The sequence below is a fragment of the Armigeres subalbatus genome, chromosome 3 (assembly GCF_024139115.2).
Source record: "Armigeres subalbatus isolate Guangzhou_Male chromosome 3, GZ_Asu_2, whole genome shotgun sequence".
Taxonomy (NCBI): Eukaryota; Metazoa; Arthropoda; class Insecta; order Diptera; family Culicidae; genus Armigeres; species Armigeres subalbatus.
Genome location: NC_085141.1, coordinates 373920014 through 373937292, shown reverse-complemented (window position 1 = coordinate 373937292; position 17279 = coordinate 373920014). Strand labels below are relative to the sequence as shown.

At 41.2% G+C, this 17279-nt stretch overlaps 1 protein-coding gene across 6 annotated transcripts in view; it reads right to left on the bottom strand.

Annotated features, from left to right (window-relative positions):
* Positions 1-17279, bottom strand: part of LOC134226502 (insulin-like growth factor 2 mRNA-binding protein 1) — a 319847-nt gene that overhangs the window by 31363 nt on the left and 271205 nt on the right. For all 6 annotated transcript variants that reach the window (XR_009983491.1, XM_062707319.1, XM_062707316.1 and 3 more), the window contains one exon: positions 4934-5104. Coding sequence is in view for 5 of the 6 variants with exons in the window: in XM_062707319.1 (XP_062563303.1) it covers positions 4934-5104 (171 nt within the window). In the remaining variant the exon portion in view is untranslated. The remainder of the gene's footprint in view (positions 1-4933; positions 5105-17279) is intronic.

Genomic DNA, 17279 nt, shown 5'->3' with positions numbered 1-17279 from the left:
GTGGGAGTAAGTACAATGGAGGAAATACTGTCTGGGTAAAATGAATATTGATCGAAAATGTTATTATAAAACAGAAATCCTGACCTCATGACAATCAATGGTTCAGCAGAACCACAGTTGAGGATAAACCTGTAAGAATTGGTAAAAAATAAATAAAAAAATGCTTAACTAGAAATAATTACAAAGTTCAAATAAATATTTTTAGAGTCCCTGAGGAAGGTCTCAAACGGACCGAAACGTTGGACAAGATTAAATAACAGTGTTTTGATTTTGTCAAGACTGAAAAGCCACCTCCGAAAGGTATCATTTTCGGGAATCACCAGTGAGCCCAAGTACACAAATTCTTCTACCACCTCGATTTCGTCATCACCGATGCAAACTCGCGGTGGGTGACTCACATTGTCTTCTCTTGAACCTCTTCCTATCATGTACTTCGTCTTCGACGTGTTGATGACTAGTCCGATCCGCTTGGCTTCCCTCTTCAGTCTGATGTAGGCTTCCTCCATCTTCTCAAAGTTACGTGCCATAATATCTATGTCGTCGGCGAAGCCAAATAGCTGGACGGACTTATTGAAAATTGTATCACTCGTATAAATTCCTGCTCTTCGTATTACCTCTTCCAAAGCGATGTTGAATAGCAGACACGAAAGACCATCACCTTGCCGTAACCCTCTGCGCGTTTCGAAGGGACTCGAGAATGCCCCTGAAACTCGAACTACGCACATCACCCGATCCATCGTCGCTTTGATCAACCGTGTCGGTTTATCCGGAAATCCGTGTTCGTGCATTAGCTGCCATAGCTGGTCCCGATCGATTGCATCATATGCGGCTTTGAAGTCGATGAATAGATGATGTGTGGGCACGTTGTATTCGCGACATTTCTGCAGTACTTGGCGAATGGCGAACACCTGGTCCGTGGTGGAGCGTTCGCCCATAAAACCCGCCTGGTACTGCCCCACGAACTCCCTTGCAATTGGTGCTAGTCGACGGCATAAAATTTGGGAGAGTACCTTGTAGGCGGCGTTCAGCAATGTGATTGCGCGGTAGTTGCTACAATCCAGCTTATCGCCCTTTTTGTAGATGGGACACACGACACCTTCCATCCACTCCTGCGGCAAAACTTCCTCCTCCCAAATCTTGGTAATGACCCAGTGCAGCGCTCTAGTCAGTGCCTCATCACCGTGTTTAAATAGCTCTCCTGATAGTTTGTCAACCCCAGAGGCTTTGTTGTTTTTCAGCTGGCCAATCTCCTCCTGGATTTCCTGAAGATCCGGAGCCGGTGGAATTATGTCCTGCACGCATTCTCCCAGGTCCATCACCATACCGCCATCTTCGTCTGCCACATCGCCATTCAGGTGTTCTTCGTAGTGCTGCCGCCACCTTTGGATCACCTCACGCTCGTTCGTAAGAAGGTTCCCGTTTATGTCCATAAGTTATGTCCGTAAGGGCCACGTGCCACACATATCAGGCTGTGGCACGTGGCCATTACTTGAACGGTTCAACTTGTCATAGAACTTTCGTGTGTTATTGGCGCGCTACAGTTGCTCCGTCTCTTCTCGGTCTCGATCTTCCTGCTGACGCTTTTTCCTCCGGAAAATCTAGTTTTGCCTGTTCCGCGCCTGTTTATATCGTGCCTCGTTCTCCCTCGTGCGGTGTTGCAGCAATCTCGCCCATGCTGCATTCTTCTCTTCTACTAACTGCTCACATTCGCCGTCATACCAGTCGTTTCTCTGATCCGGGGGCACCGTGCCAAGTGCAGCGGTTGCGGTGCTTCCAATGGCGGATCGAATATCTCTCCAGCCATCTTCAAGAGATGCTGCGCCTAACTGCTCTTCCGTTGGGAGTGCCACTTCCAGCTGCTGCGCGTATTCTTGGGCTAGTCTACCGTCTTGTAGCCGCCCAAAATTAAGCCGCGGCGTCCGACTTCGACGCGTGTTGTGCACCGTCGAGAGTTTTGAGCGCAGGCATACTGCAACGAGGTAGTGGTCGGATTCAATATTCGCACTGCGGTAAGTGCGGACGTTCGTGATGTCGGAGAAGAATTTACCGTCGATTAGAACGTGGTCGATTTGGTTTTCCGTTTCTTGGTTAGGTGATCTCCATGTGGCCTTGTGGATATTTTTGCGGGGAAAGAAGGTGCTTCGGACTAACATTCCGCGGGAGGCTGCGAAGTTTATGCATCGTTGGCCGTTGTCATTCGATACGGTGTGCAGACTATCCGGTCCGATGACCGGTCTATACATTTCCTCCTTTCCTACCTGTGCGTTCATGTCACCGATGACGATTTTGACGTCCCGCAGTGGGCATCCATCGTATGTCTGCTCCAGAACGTATGTCTGCGTAGAACGCATCTTTCTCGTCCTCTGGTCTCCCTTCGTGTGGGCAGTGCACGTTGATGATGCTATAGTTAAAGAAACAGCCTTTAATCCACAACCTTTAGTATAAATCTTGCAGATTTCGTGCAATTCAGCGCTTTTGAAAGCCTGTTCACTAGCGCCACCAAGCAGAACTGATCTTTATCTTAATGATTAGTTGTTGAATTTCCACTTGATGATTTTAGTTTTCTGGACACTAATTTTCCAAAACTCTCATCTATTTTTTTTTGTTTTGTCTAAGATCTCTGGTTTTTTATTCTTTTGCTTGTAAACTCAATTTTCGTACCATTTTTATCTATGAACTTTTCAGCATGGCTTACCATTTTTTTACCATATCATATTTTTCACTGACTTATTATTTTCTTTTGCCAGTCATTGCTTACCATGTTTTTTTTACCGTTTACCTTATCATGGCTTATCATTATTTTTTGTCAATTTGTTCTGCGTCGAAGGCTTAGGGGAAGTTGGGAGACTTGATCCCCGGGGAGACTTGAACACCCCCTGTTTTATCGAGAACTAAGGTAGTTTTGTTCTAGCGTATTTTTTAGTATAGATCCCCTAGAAAAATGACCTTTATGTGGTGATTTATTTTTTGGATTGACAACCTTATTTATTCTGCAGGGCGGTTTGTATGTTTTGACCTTCTTTAAGTTTTTTTTATTGGCCACGCAAAATTTGAACAATTTTTCATAGCAATGATCAAATGTTTTCATTTTTTCACAACACAAAGCCATTAATATACTTAATGATCTGTACTAATGAAAATGTCAACATTCCATCAAAGTTTTAGGATATTTGGATTTAAAGTTATTGCCTTAATATGGGGACACTTGATCTCTCATTAGGCACCCATACAAAAAAAAAATATAAATCTGTTCTCAGACTTCAAATTTTTTTGTTGATTTGACAGATTTGATGAAGGGCAGTAAAAAATATTTATTGCGTAGATATCATAGAAAGGGGATCAAGTCTCCCCAAATTTTTAAATTGCATGTGCTATCCAATTCAATAACAAAAATCGTTCAGGTATACGCACAGCAATTCGAAAATTCCGCGTATGTTGAAGGAAAAATATTTTAAAAACCTGAGGACACCTTTCTAATTTTATCAAAGCAAGTTCTTGGAGAGGGATCAATTTCCTCCGAATGTTTTAAAAGTCGATTTTTGACAGCACTCCAAAAAATCGATTGTGTATCAATAACAACAATAATTTAAGGACTGTCATACATCAGTAAAGTTAAATACTATATTTCTTAGAGAGCCTGTGTGGAAATCGCGTACCTACGTTTATTTCTTTTTATCTATGATACATCGGAAATCAGAAAAGGGGATCAAGTCTTCCCAGTCTCTCTTACCATTGTTTTTTGCCTGATTTTTTTTCGTTTTCAATCTCCTCCTGACTTTTCTTAACTTTTGGGGGAGCAACGACCACGTCCATTTATTTAAGCGTTGGACACTTGTAAACAAATTAAGTGTTCACGCCTCAAGAAATGAACACTGAATAATATTTTTTTCGACATGAACATTATATCAATACTGGCATCCCATCTCAGCCCACTCCGATTGAGTTTCAAATTTTTGCATGTTTTCTTTGTTAGATATGCTAACGCTTCTCTTGCCTACTGCGATTGAATTTAAAATATTTTAACTTTGTTTATTATTTTTACTTGCAATTCTATAATTTTTGTTATTTTATTAATTCATTATTAATACGTTGCTTTTTCATTTTCATTGGCTTTTTCAGGATAATTACCCTCTCTTCATAAGGCTTTGCTTACATTTGTTGCAATTATTCAGGCATTAAGCTTATCGTGGCGACCCAGAATGACATGTATACGCTATTGATTCCTTTTCTTAATTTTATATCCGATATGCACAGCATCTAAAGGATGTGCGTAGAACTTCGCTCGTATTCTTAGCTAATCAAGATCTACTGAAACGCTACTGTAGGACATGGTCGATCGGCGATCGATGAGACTAGCAGAGCCTAATCTCGATTAGCATTCAGATTGCCCACCATTTTACATGGACATTATTTTTATTATTGATAATGTTGATCTTTGTCGAAAAGATCAAAGAAAAAGCTCTTTCCATTCATTCATTCTATATTTGTATGATGACAGATATGCATATTTAGACCTTATCTGTAAATTTGTTTTTAGTGTCTCGTACATGACTCGACACATAACAATGCTGATGATCTCTCAGTTGAGGTCAAAATCCGTGCAAATGCGAGATGCCATTGATGTGGTGAAATATATCAATCTCGTTTAGATTTGTAAAATCATTCTACCAGAATAATTTATCCCTCCTCCTTTCTTCTGATCCGAATTTAATATTAAGGCTTCCCAAATCTAAGGGATTTCGTAGCCGCGACTGCATCGCTGGACCCAGCATGCAATGCTTCATTGACGCATCCATCATTTACAAAAAACCCGTCTCCATCAAATAGTGCACTACCACGCGTCCCCATTGATCCTAGTTCACCGTTGCTGGGGAAAACCGCACAAAGTGGCTCGCACCTAGGCGACCTAGGCCACCCACGCCCACCAACTCACCTCTGTGCCTGATCGTGATTCTCGAACGTGATATGGACGGTTTGCGTGGTCGGGTCCTTGCTGGTGACGGCGTCGCAGTGTTCGACCTTGCCGTACGGTTTCAGCAGTGGCTCGATGTCATCGAATTTGGCGTGCTGCGGTATTCCACTGATGACGATTTTGGCAATATTGCTGCAAAGAAACAACGAGAGAGTCAACGAAATTAGTCATCTGGAGTCACTGCTAGAGCATGATGGATGCAGTATCGCTAATGTAGCGCAAACCACGATGTTTGCCCTGCCGGGGTGTGGTGATTCACAGCGCAGGAGTGAGTGAGGTATATGGAATGTGATGAAATGTGCAAAAACAACTATCTCTGACGCCACTAAACTTGTTTCCTGTTTACGCGAGTTTGGCATATCGCAGTCGTCACAGACAGCAACAACAAACCATGAATGAAATGAGCAATGCCACCGTGCGGAATTAGTCACTGCCGGTTAACCTGAATTCACTTGTTGGTTGCATATGCTGAACATAATGTTCTGTAGGGTGGTCTGAAATATGTATGACAAAAGAATGCTTCCCAACTTTGTAATGCCTTTCCTCCTAGTCCAGATATCAAACGAATTTTCTTACTATTAAAAATTAACTCTGGGATTCATGGGACATACATCTCAACAAATTGGAGCTAACAGCTAACTCATTGTTTGAACCTCACGTGAAAGAGAAAGTTAACACCAACTATGGGTGAAAGGTAAACATCGTTACATTCCTGTTCCTTCGTTTATTGATTTAAAAAATAGCTCAAATAAATATATAAGTATTGACGATTATGGCAAATATTAAGGTAACTCCGTCATATCTAGTTATAAAATGTGAATCATTCTGACGTTCATCATCTCTACCTATGCCTACCGATATCGAAAGCTACCGAGTGGTTATCGTCATTCGTCAACCTCAGTAAAGTGAATGATTTGTTTGAAATTGAATTTACCAGAGGAAAAGTGATTTGTTGTGTAAAATAATTTAGGTCAGCAGTTCTCAACCTGGGGTACATGTACCCCTGGGGGTACCTTCGCTGATCCCAGGGGGTACCTCGGACAAAAATGCTTAATGGCGGCTTCTGAATTAAATTCTTCAAGATCTGAATGAGTATTATAGTTCTTCTTCATAAGTTGTGCCGTCCAACTGCAATTTACTGTTTTTGGATGTTTCTGCATACATTTTTTGCATATAAACTTCCAACGAGTTTAGCACCGCCCAAACGTTGACCGATTTGGCTGAAATTTTGTCCACAGCATCAGGGCATAAGAGGGCGGCCCATCAAAAAATTTGAAAAAGTGTTTTTTGTACCACCCTAGCGGCTGTATTACCATTCCAATAAAAACTCATTATTAGTTTTGATAATTGTTTTATGTTTAATTCCAAAACTTTGCATTGTACATGATATGCATGGCAATGCGATCAGTTTATCAAAGCCTGTAAAAAGCTCAGTAGCTTCGTTGCAAAAGTCTTCTTCGAAGCCTTTCGGGACGCTTCTTCTGAGCAGCTCGTAAGCCTTCTTCCGAGCAGCTCGTAAGCCTCCTTTACAGAGACTCGGAAGCCTCCCTTCATAAGGTTTGGAATTCTTCTTTCAAGGAGCTTGAAAGCCTCCATTCAAGAAGCTCGGAAGCCTCCTTTTAAGAGACTCAAAAAACTTGTTATCAAAAAGCTCAGAAATCTCAGAAAGCCGCTTTTGAAAAGGCTCGGAACCATACTTTCCAGAGGCCTGCTTTCTAGATGTTCGAAAGCCTGCCATAAGGCTCAGAAGCCACCTTTCAAAAGACTCGGAAACCTCCTTTCAAGAGGCTCGGAAGTCTCCTTTCAAGAAGCTCGGAAGCTTCCTTTTAAGAGGCTCGGAATCTGTTTTTCAAGAGGCTCGGAAGCTTCCTGTCAAGAAACTCGGAAGCCTACTTTCAAAAGGCTCGGAAGCCTCCTTCCATGAGGCTTGGAAGCCACCTTTCTTGAGGCTCGAAAGCTTCAAGTCTAGAGACTCTGAAACCTATTTTCAAGAGACTCGGAAGCCTGCTTTTAGGAGGCTCTGAAGCTTTCTTTCACGAGGCTTGGAAGCTTCCTATCAAGAAGCTCAGATCCTCCTTCCAAGAGGCTTGAAACCCTCATTTCAAGAGGGTTGAAAGCCTTCCTTCAAAAGGTTTGGAATTCTTATTTCAAGAAGCTTGAAAGACTCCTTCCAAGAGGCTCGGAAGCCTCCCATTTTTCATGAGGCTCGAAAGCTTCCTGTCAAGAGACTCGAATGCTTCCCTTCAAGAGGTTTGGAATTTCTCTTTCAAGGAGTTTGAAAACCTCTTTCAATAGGCTAGGAAGCGTCCTACCAAGATGCTGAAAAGCGTTCTTGCACGAGGTTTAGAGGCCTCCCTTCAAGATGCTCAGAAGCCTGCTTTCAAGAGGCTTAAAAGCGGCCTCTCATGTCTCATTTTAAAAGACTCGGAAGCCTCCTTTCAAGATGCTCGGATGCTCTGAAGTTTACTTTCAAGAGATTCAAAAGCCTTTACATGTCCTCAAAGACTTATTATAAAAAAATAACGAAATAACGAAAATTTCAGTCAGTTTTATGGAGAGCCATACTACTCAAAATCGCATATAATCAAAATCCGGCAAAGATGGGACTGATGTGCGATCATAGACATGATATATCTCATTAGTTTTCAGCCTCGTTTTTTATACATCTCTTAGGAAAGCCTATTTTCATTCACATAAAAAATAGGGGGTACCTCAATGAACGTAAAAGTTCGAAGGGGTACCTCTCAAGAAAAAGGTTGAGAACCGCTGATTTAGGTCAACACGATAAAAGATTTATTGAATTTGAAAAGCTCTTGTCCATCAAATTGCACATTGCAAATCTACTGTTTCGCAATAATCTGCTGAACAGATTCTTAGATCGCTGCATACTATTTTTGTAGTGTGCTAATCGACTATTTTTTGTTGACTTTCATAAGGAACCGAAGTTAAAATGAGTTGATTGTTGATAAATTTATATGGCCATTGCAATTACCATTGGGCGTATTGCACAAAAATCAAGCAAATGGTAAAAAAAGTTTTTAAGAAAATTATTTTGAGCTTTTTAGTGGAATGTCTTCACTTGTCATAAGACGAGTTTGTACAATCCCATTGAATTCCACCACTTAATTGTATCTTGACAGATACGTACTTCGACCTCAGCAGTAAGGCCGTCTTCAGTGTCTCGAGTCAAGTACGAGACACTGAAGACGGCCTTACTGTTGAGGTCGAAAAACGTATCTGTCAAGATACAATTAAGTGGTGAAATTCAATGGGATTGTACAAACTCGTCTTATGACAAGGGTAAAAAATTGTATTCGATTGAATCTCGGACAGATTTTGCTTGATAATGATTGAGGCTCGCAGGAAGGAACAAAAATGAATGACGATCGAATAATTTGTGAACCACCCTAATGAACACGCCGCCAGAACCGGAACTAGTCATCAAGATCCAACTGATCGACGTAGTTGCGGTGCATCGCCTCCGCGGTTGTTGTAACAACGAACGCCATGAATGTAAGCAAAAGTGTCACCGCAATGCAGTACTAGAATGCGCAAATCGTCGTCTTGGCGACGACGACGACGGTCGCCAATGAGGGCGGTCGGTGGCAGCAACGCAACGGCGCGCAACCACAGTTGAAGTGAATTATGCAGCAAGCACTAATTTATATGGAAATGTAGTTATGAATGAAATTCTTAATTTAGATGGCTGTGGCGCGGTATGGCGCGATGGTCGTAAACATTCCAGGGCTGGCGATCGGCGGCGGCAACTCGAGAGATTAGTATGCAAACGGGAACGGGAGTATATGAGCCGCGATCTCCATCAATTAACGAAAGGGTGAGAGAGAGCGAACGAGCGAGAGAGAAAAAAAATAATGCTTCTCAGAATGAGGTTATAAAAGTTAAGTCACTTTTGGAACATCAATGTCAAAACATGCGGCCGCTCGTTCGAAAATAACGTTCGCTTGTCGAAGGGTCTTCGACTTCAGCTTTACGATGTCGGCGGCGCGATGACGAACGCGACGGACGCGACTGGGTTAATTCCCGGATGCACATTGAGAGGTTTTAATAATGTTGCTGGTCTTCCAGACGGTATTCGCCTGCCGAGCGATATTGGGACCATTCAAAACGAGCATGAGTGCTGAATATCAATCAGATGTATCAGTGGGGACGATCGGCAACAACAATGGTTGTGGGGTGCAATTTTGAAAATGATCCTGATTTTTTTTTGGTTTATATTATCAAATAACAAAATCTCGGAAATAATTGGGACATTAAAATACTCCGTATTTTTCAAAACCAAGCTAAGGATTTCATCATAATTCTGCATTAATCTTTGCCACAACTATTCAACACTGGTTCACTGATAATCCATTTTTTACAATTTGTCATTAAATATTTGCTCTACATGACTTTTATAAAACCAGCATAAAACTTGAAAGTTATTGTTGGGGATATTTCGCCAATGTGTTTAGTTGGCTGAATCTGTGGTTTCAAAGGCTAAGTAAACCATAGAGCGTATAACAAGGAATCAACTTATAATATATTATATTATGTGGTTTCCATGATTATCATCAGAAGTACCGAATTCTTAATTATTTTGCACCTTCGTTCAAATAAGATTGTGCATACAATACCCCGAGCAACACACGAGGTTGTAAATCTGTTTCATTCACTCATATATGACTAAATTCGGTCATATATGGGTTACTGCAACCAAATCAACGTGAATTTTGCTGCTGGGGACCCCGATTGTCTTTGCATATACGTAAGCTATGAATTAATATCATAATAATGGGCTGCAAGTAACAGAAGTCTATTTCTTCAGTTTGACAGTTGCTCCAAAGATTGATTAAGATTAATTAGTCTTTGGTTGCACCATGACAAAGTGGCAACGTAATTGTGATTTGTCATACGCGGAAATGTCGCCAAAAGGCATTTCTATTGCCGAGTTTGTATCCCGGTGGACCATGAAAGTGCTCTTTGACCGAAAAAAAAGTGCCAACTATTCGCGAAGATGGCCACTGATCGTCCGAAATCAACTCAGATTGCGAGGGTTATCTAGGCGAAAGATATGTGGCCGTCATACAAATCCGCTGGTTTACATAGCATTGTGCTTCGTGGAGAGCAGGGCCAGTTCTAATTGGATCCAGGTTACATTAGACCCGATGCCCACGTAGCGTCTCTTCAACTTCACGTGCACATAGTTTTTAAATAGGAATGGTCGTTTGGTCGAAATCCATTCGGCCGAAAGCCATTCAGTCGAATGCCACTAGGCCGAACGAAAAATCAGGGCGAAACCCATCTGGCCAACCCAACGGGTCATACAGCCGAATAGGTAATATGGCCGAACATTTGGCCGAACAGGTCATTTGGCCGAATAGATCATTAGGCCAAATATGTAGTTTTGCCGAACAGGTCATTTGTCCTAAAAGGTCATTTTTCCGAATAGGTCTTTTGGCCTGTTAGATCATTTGACCGAACAAATCATTAAGCCGGACAGGTTGTTTGACCGAACAAGTCAATCGACAGAATATGTTATTTGTTATTATTTTTCATAATTGAAACAGATTTTACGACCGTGATTTTTGGTGAATCATTGTTTTATCGGCTTTATCGGTCATTTCTACTCAAAGTATGAGGGAGTAGATAATCGAAAGATAATTGAAAATCATCATATTGAAAGCCGTTCGCTAGGGCGCGAACAAGTATAAAACGATAGAGAGTGAAAGGGAGAAAGGAAGACTATCTATTGAACAACACACAATCGAAGCGTGAATCTTCTTGCCTAACGTCCTGGTTGTGGACGGCTTGGTTAGTGGTATGGAAACCACCGTGCCAAGACAGGCTGATATTATTGTTTATATTTCTTTGTTATGAAAACTAAAAAGTGCGAAGTAATGTCTCACTACTCACTTCGGACTTACTATTCACTTTTAGCAGTGAGGGGTGAGAAGTATGACGTTTCTTTTCTCACTTTGCATTAATCATCTCTCACTTATCTCTTCTCACTGTAAAAAGAGGGAAGTGCGAAGTGAGTAGTGAAACGTCTCACTTCTCACTTTTCACAGTGAGAAGTGAGAAGTAAGAAATGATTAGTGAGAAGTGAGACGTGAGTTAAAAATTTGAACATCGTACTCAAAGGTAAGTTTTTTAAAAAAAAAATTCAGGTACTTCATTTTTTCTGTGTGGAGAATACACGTAGATGTAGATGAAACCTAGCCGAAAAAATGATGAGTGAGAAGAAAGGCGTCTCATTTCTTACTTCGCTCGTCCCACTTTTCACAGTGAGAAGTGAGAAACGATTAGTGAGAAGTGAAAAGTGAGACTTCTTTTTTTCTCATTTCGCATTAATCATATTTCACTTGACTTGATGATGTGACTTCACGAGAGTGTGCACTTCTAAAGCTTTTAAATCCGATAACACTGGACGACAAAATCAGAAAAAAATGTTTGTATTCGCGATGCTCATGTGTTACATTTGTAGTTTTCGACCTCTAAAATCGACTGGTGACTGGCGTTAGTTGATTGATTGGGAAAATTCCGAGATTATTTGGTCACAAAATTGGAGATTAGTTGGAGAGTTAGTTCGTCGCTTTAACGGCGTTGAAGTCATTTTTATGTTTGCATGTTCATAGAAGTAAAGATACTAAGTTAATACGATAATCTAAGTTCTTACGATATCTGATACACCTCATCTAGTTTCCTGTAGTTTGCTAGTTTGTTATGTTTCTAGAGATGCTATTTTTTGCGAGATGGGATGGAGCAGGAACGCTGACATACAGAATGTAGAAGATAGCGATTTACCATCTTCAATGAGAGTAAAATTTACAGATTCAGAGCTACTTCATAACGAAAATCAGCCCAGCATGTCCGTACGAGTCCCTAGTTAGTTCCAAATAAGTTCAATGCAGATGTTCTAGGTTCTCCAAATTGTTATGGAGTTCAGGTCAATCGGTCCACCAGGTCAACAACCCCAGGTATCAAACTGAATTCAGCCCAGCATGCCCATACAAGTCCCTAAAGCCCTTGCTAATAATATGTATGACAAGTTTGATCAATGCAGATGTTCTAGATTTTCCAAATTGTTCTGGAGTTTAGTTCAATCGGTCTACCAGGTCAACCAACCCTGGTATCAAATCGAAATCAGCCCAGCATGCCCATACGAGTCCCTAGAGCCTTTGTTTACTATATGCATTTTGAACACCTCGCGGAATTTTTTTTTCGCGGTACGACATTCCGCGGAATGTATCAACTCTCCGAAACACGTTTCGCGGAATGCACCTTTTTTCCGAAAGACATTTCGCGGAATGTACCTTTTCACCGAAAATCATTCCGCGGAATGCCATTTGGCGGAATTCAGCTAGAATAATTATCATTGAAATATTTATGGATTTCAGCTTAATTACATGCAATCCGGGCTAAATTCTTTTGGATTGTGATTTAATGCAATGAAAGAAGGTAATGCCTTCTTTGAATGACCGCCTCCGGTCGTTATAACGCAAAGTGAGGGAACAACGGCTCCATGAAATGGACACGTTTGCTCGGTATACAGAAGAGAAAGGAGGTAGTCCCTTCTATGAATTAACGCATCTGCCCGGTAAAGGGGAAAATATAATGCCTACTTTGAATGGATGCGTCTGCCCTAGAGATGGTCGGTTTCACATTTTCCAAACCCGACCCGAACCAAATTTGTAAATATCCTTCAAATCCGGACCCGACCCGAACCCGGAATAAAAAAAAATTAAACCCGAACCCGACCCGCACCCGAGAATTTTTGCATTCCCCGTACTCGACCCAAACCCGACACAATTTAATTATTTGAGCCCGCACTAAAGTTTTGTCAGAAAATTCGAACTAGATATTTCCGGTTTATTTTTTTGAATCGAAAAAAATGTGAGCCCAAATAACGAACTAGCCTCACAATTAATAAAACTGAATAAACTAATATTCAGTGTTTTATTTCTCAAACCCGTACCCTACCCGGACCCGATTTTTTATCTCGCAAACCCGTACCTGACCCGAACCCGATATTGTACTAATTTTCCCGAAACCGACCCGAACCCGTCGGGTTTAGGGTTTCAAAACCCGAGACCCGAACATCTCTAGGCAGCTCGGTGAAAGGAGTTGATACTGTCTTTTTCAAAAGAACGCGTCTGCCCGGTATAAGGTGAAGGGAGAGGTAATGCCTCCTTTAAATGGATCCATCTGCTCGGTATAAGACAGGAGTTGATAATGCTTTCTATAAAAGAACGCGTCTGCCCGGTATAAGGCGAAGGGAGGAGTAACGCCTTCTTTAAATGAATGCATCTGCTCGGTATAAGGCGAAAGGAGTTGATAATGTCTTCTTTAAAAGAACGCGTCTGCCCGCTATAAGGCGAAGGGAAGAGTAACGCCTTCTTAAAATGGATTCTTCTGCCCGGTATTAGGCAAAATGAGTTGATTATTCCTCCTTTGAAAGAACGCGTCTGCCCGGTATAAGGCGAAGGAAGGAGTAACGCCTTCTTTAAATGAATGCATCTTCCCGGTATAAGGCGAAAGGAGTTGATAATGCCTTCTTTAAAAGAACGCGTCTGCCCGGTATAAGGCGAAGGGAAGAGTAACGCCTTCTTAAAATGGATTCTTCTGCCCGGTATAAGGCAAAGGGAGTTGATAGTTCCTTCTTTAAAAAAAGCGTCTACTCAGTATGAGGCGAAGGGAGGAGTAACGCATTCTTTGAATGGATGCATATGCCCGGCATAAATCGAAAGGAGTTGATAATGCCTTCTAATGCGACCTTTAAATGAATGGATTTGTCCGATATGCGGCGAAAGGAGTTGATAATTCCTTCTTTAAAAGAACACGTCTGTCAGGTATAAGGCGAAGGGAGGGGTAACGCCTTATTCATAAAATGTCTATCCGTAACAAGGCAAAGAGAGGAGATAATGCCTTCATAATATCTGGCCTATCTGCCAGATATTATAAAGGATTTTTAAGGGGCAATTTAAATTTTGAAAACAACTTCTACATATTCTGGGAGGCCGTCCTTAGCCGTGCGGGATGATGCGTGGCTGCCAAGCAAGACTATGCTGAAGGAGGCTGGGTCCAACTTCTGGCCCGGTCTAGGAAATTTATCGAAAATGTTTTTTCAACCTTTTTAGGTATAACAGTTTTAACGTGTTAATCTCGTCCGAAACTTCGCAGGTAATAATTATGGAAGTGTTGAATGAACATTAAGCTATTATTAATATTCCGCGAAATGGTACATTCCGCCAAAAGTCATTCGGCGAAAAGTTACAAACCGCCAAATGTTATTCCGCGAAATGTTCGACCGCGAAAATGAATTCCGCGAAATAGTTTTCGGTGAAATGTTATACAATCTGTTTTTAAGTTGTTTCTAAAACAAAGATAATTCATTTAAATTCTGCATTGTAATTCACCATAATATTATCATTTGGCGATAACAATACTTCCGCCTTATTAACAAGAATTTGTTTACTTTGCTCGATAGGTAGCTGGTTCGACAGTTCATTAGGTAAAATTGGCTTCACTCTTTGTGCAACTCTATATAATACATTCTGAGGCAATCCAGCTTTTCACTCTGTGATGCCATAGTTGTCTGAATCACCCTTCTTGACATATCGCTATAAATTCTATAGATGTGAATCAATCTGTGAGATTTGAATTTCTCTTGACAACAATGGACTATCATATTTTTCTAGCAATTGGAGTGTACCATCGAAACATAGAATAATGTTTCTATCCAATACTACTCCAAGACAGTTTGGAGGTTCTACAATATTTCATTAGCCTGGATTTGAGACGCAGATAAAAGACAAATACTCGGAGCACATGATTTGGCGTGGTTGATTCGGTAGAACATTTGATTCAAACTCCAGGACAATTTGGGGATCCTACAACATCTCACATGCCTGGATTTGAGATTCAAATGAATGACAAATGCTGGGAGGACATAATTGGGTTGATACCGCGGCTGGGGACATCATGATAGTCGGAGTTGATTCGGTAGACCATTTGTTTCAATCTTGAGGATAATTTGAAGATCCTACAATACAGTAATCGTTCGCTAATTGGGGCACGACCTCACCCCAACTAGCGAATGCCGTTCGCTAATTGGGGCATTTTGACAAGCGTCAATGTTGTTTACTTTTTGCATTGAACAAAGGAAAATTTTACGCGCCAGAAAATATCGATCCCGCCAAACACGGAAACAAAACGTCAACGCGTTTTTGACATCACATTCTGACGTTTAGCTGCTTTTTAATTGGGTTTCGCCCCAATTAGCGAACCCCCAACTAAAAAGCGCCCCAACTAGAAAAACCCCAATTAGCGAACGTTCACTGTATCTCCTACGCCTGGATTTGTGACGCAAATGGAAACCAAAGGTTTGGAGGACATAATGAGGTTGATACCGATGCTGGGGACATCATGGAATTCATGTTTGAATTGGTAGACCACTTGATAAAAACTCCAGGACAATTTGTATACCTTACAAAGTATCATCATGCTAGCATCATGATATACGAACACAAAAATGCTAACTTGGCTTAGAAAACTCGCAGTTAACGACTGTGGAAGTGCTGATTGAACACTAAGTTTCGAGGCGGCAATATGCAAGTGAGGGATTTAATTCCAATAAGAAGAAGAAGAAATTTGGGAAAAAATCAACCTGCTGAATGCCATATTCCGCAAAACGGCATTCCGCGAAAAGGTACAATCCACCAAAGGTCGTACCGCGAAAATTCACAAACCGTCAAATGTTATTCCGCGAAATATTCAATTGTATTTTATCATAATACAAACAAACTACCGCAATGATAGGACGCAGTTGCCTATCGTTGCGATATTTTTTAAAGGTCAGTCCTATTTTTGCGGTATTGTCAGTATTTCTTATGGAGAGCTATACCACAACACCGGGACCTTAGCACTACCGCAATCGTAGGTTCGAAAAACGCATTTTTCAGGCACCATTGTGGATGGAATTTTGTCAAACAAAAGGTGTTCTAGTGCTTGATTCGGAGAGTTAAGTGGATCCGCAATTGCCTTTCAATCCAGATAGACTATTTTAACACTACCGCAACACTACCCTATTTGGAAAAGATAACTCATATGAGGTGATCATATCAGTAGTAATCCATTGTAAATACGACTCCAGGGGAACATATCGTTTTGCAATTTGGTACATAAACAACTTGCCGCATAACGCCAGAGTTAGGTTTATCTTTTCCGTTTTATTTTTGTCAAGTATTTCCAGGAAAGTGTTCCCGAGTTTTAAACTTTCTGATCAAGGTGTACCGAAAGGCTACATTTTCACTCCCAAAGCGAGACCTTGACTGCCGTAATCTGGAAAAGTGACGGTTTAATCATTTTCCGAAAATGGTGTTAACGAGTAGTACTCATCATGCTCTTTAACAGAAAAATGGAAAACTAGTATGTTGTAATTTGTCGCATACGTCACTTTAGATTACGGCAGTTGAGACCTCAGATGTATGTATCAGCTCAACTGAAGGCATTTGCGAGACATTCGTAAGTACTGCAGATCCATGTTGATATATTAACGCATGATACGCAGTTCTTCAACGATTTAATGTTCTCCAAAAAACCCCCTGGATCTTGGACCTGTCTTTTATGATACATAGGATGCGTCCATGACATATGTCATCCAAGAAATCCCTGGAATAAAACCTCCGGTCTACACGCGTAACCAGAAATCATTCGGCCTGTTTCAAAAGTGGTACATACCGTTTGGGGTACATAGAATAGAATGTGTCCATGACATAGTTGTTAAGGAAATTCATGGAATAAGGCCTTAATGCCCTTTGTGGTGCATCGAATAGAATGCGTCTACGGCATATTTTCATAGTCATCCACCCTAGCAGCACACATGTTCCACATAGGTAACTGCAACTCATATGTGATCGGATTCAGTCACAATCAAGTTGTTGCAACCTTTTAAGTTTGACTTGTGCTGTTCGGGCAATAAATCCCTGGAGCAAGGCCTTAAGGTCTACACGCGTAATTAGAGATATATCGGCCGGCATCAAAATGGTACATTGCCTTTATGGTACATATAATAGAATGCGTCTATAGCATATGTTGATGATCATCCAAGAAATCCCGGGACTAAGGGCATAAGGTCTACACGTGTAACCAGAGATCTATCGGTCTGTTTAAGAAGTGGTACATAGAATAGAATGCGTCTATGGCATATTTTCATAGTATCCAAGAGATCGTTGTAGTAAAGCCTTAAGGTCTACACGCGAAGCCAGAGATCTATCGGCCTGTTTTATGGTACATAGAATAACATGAG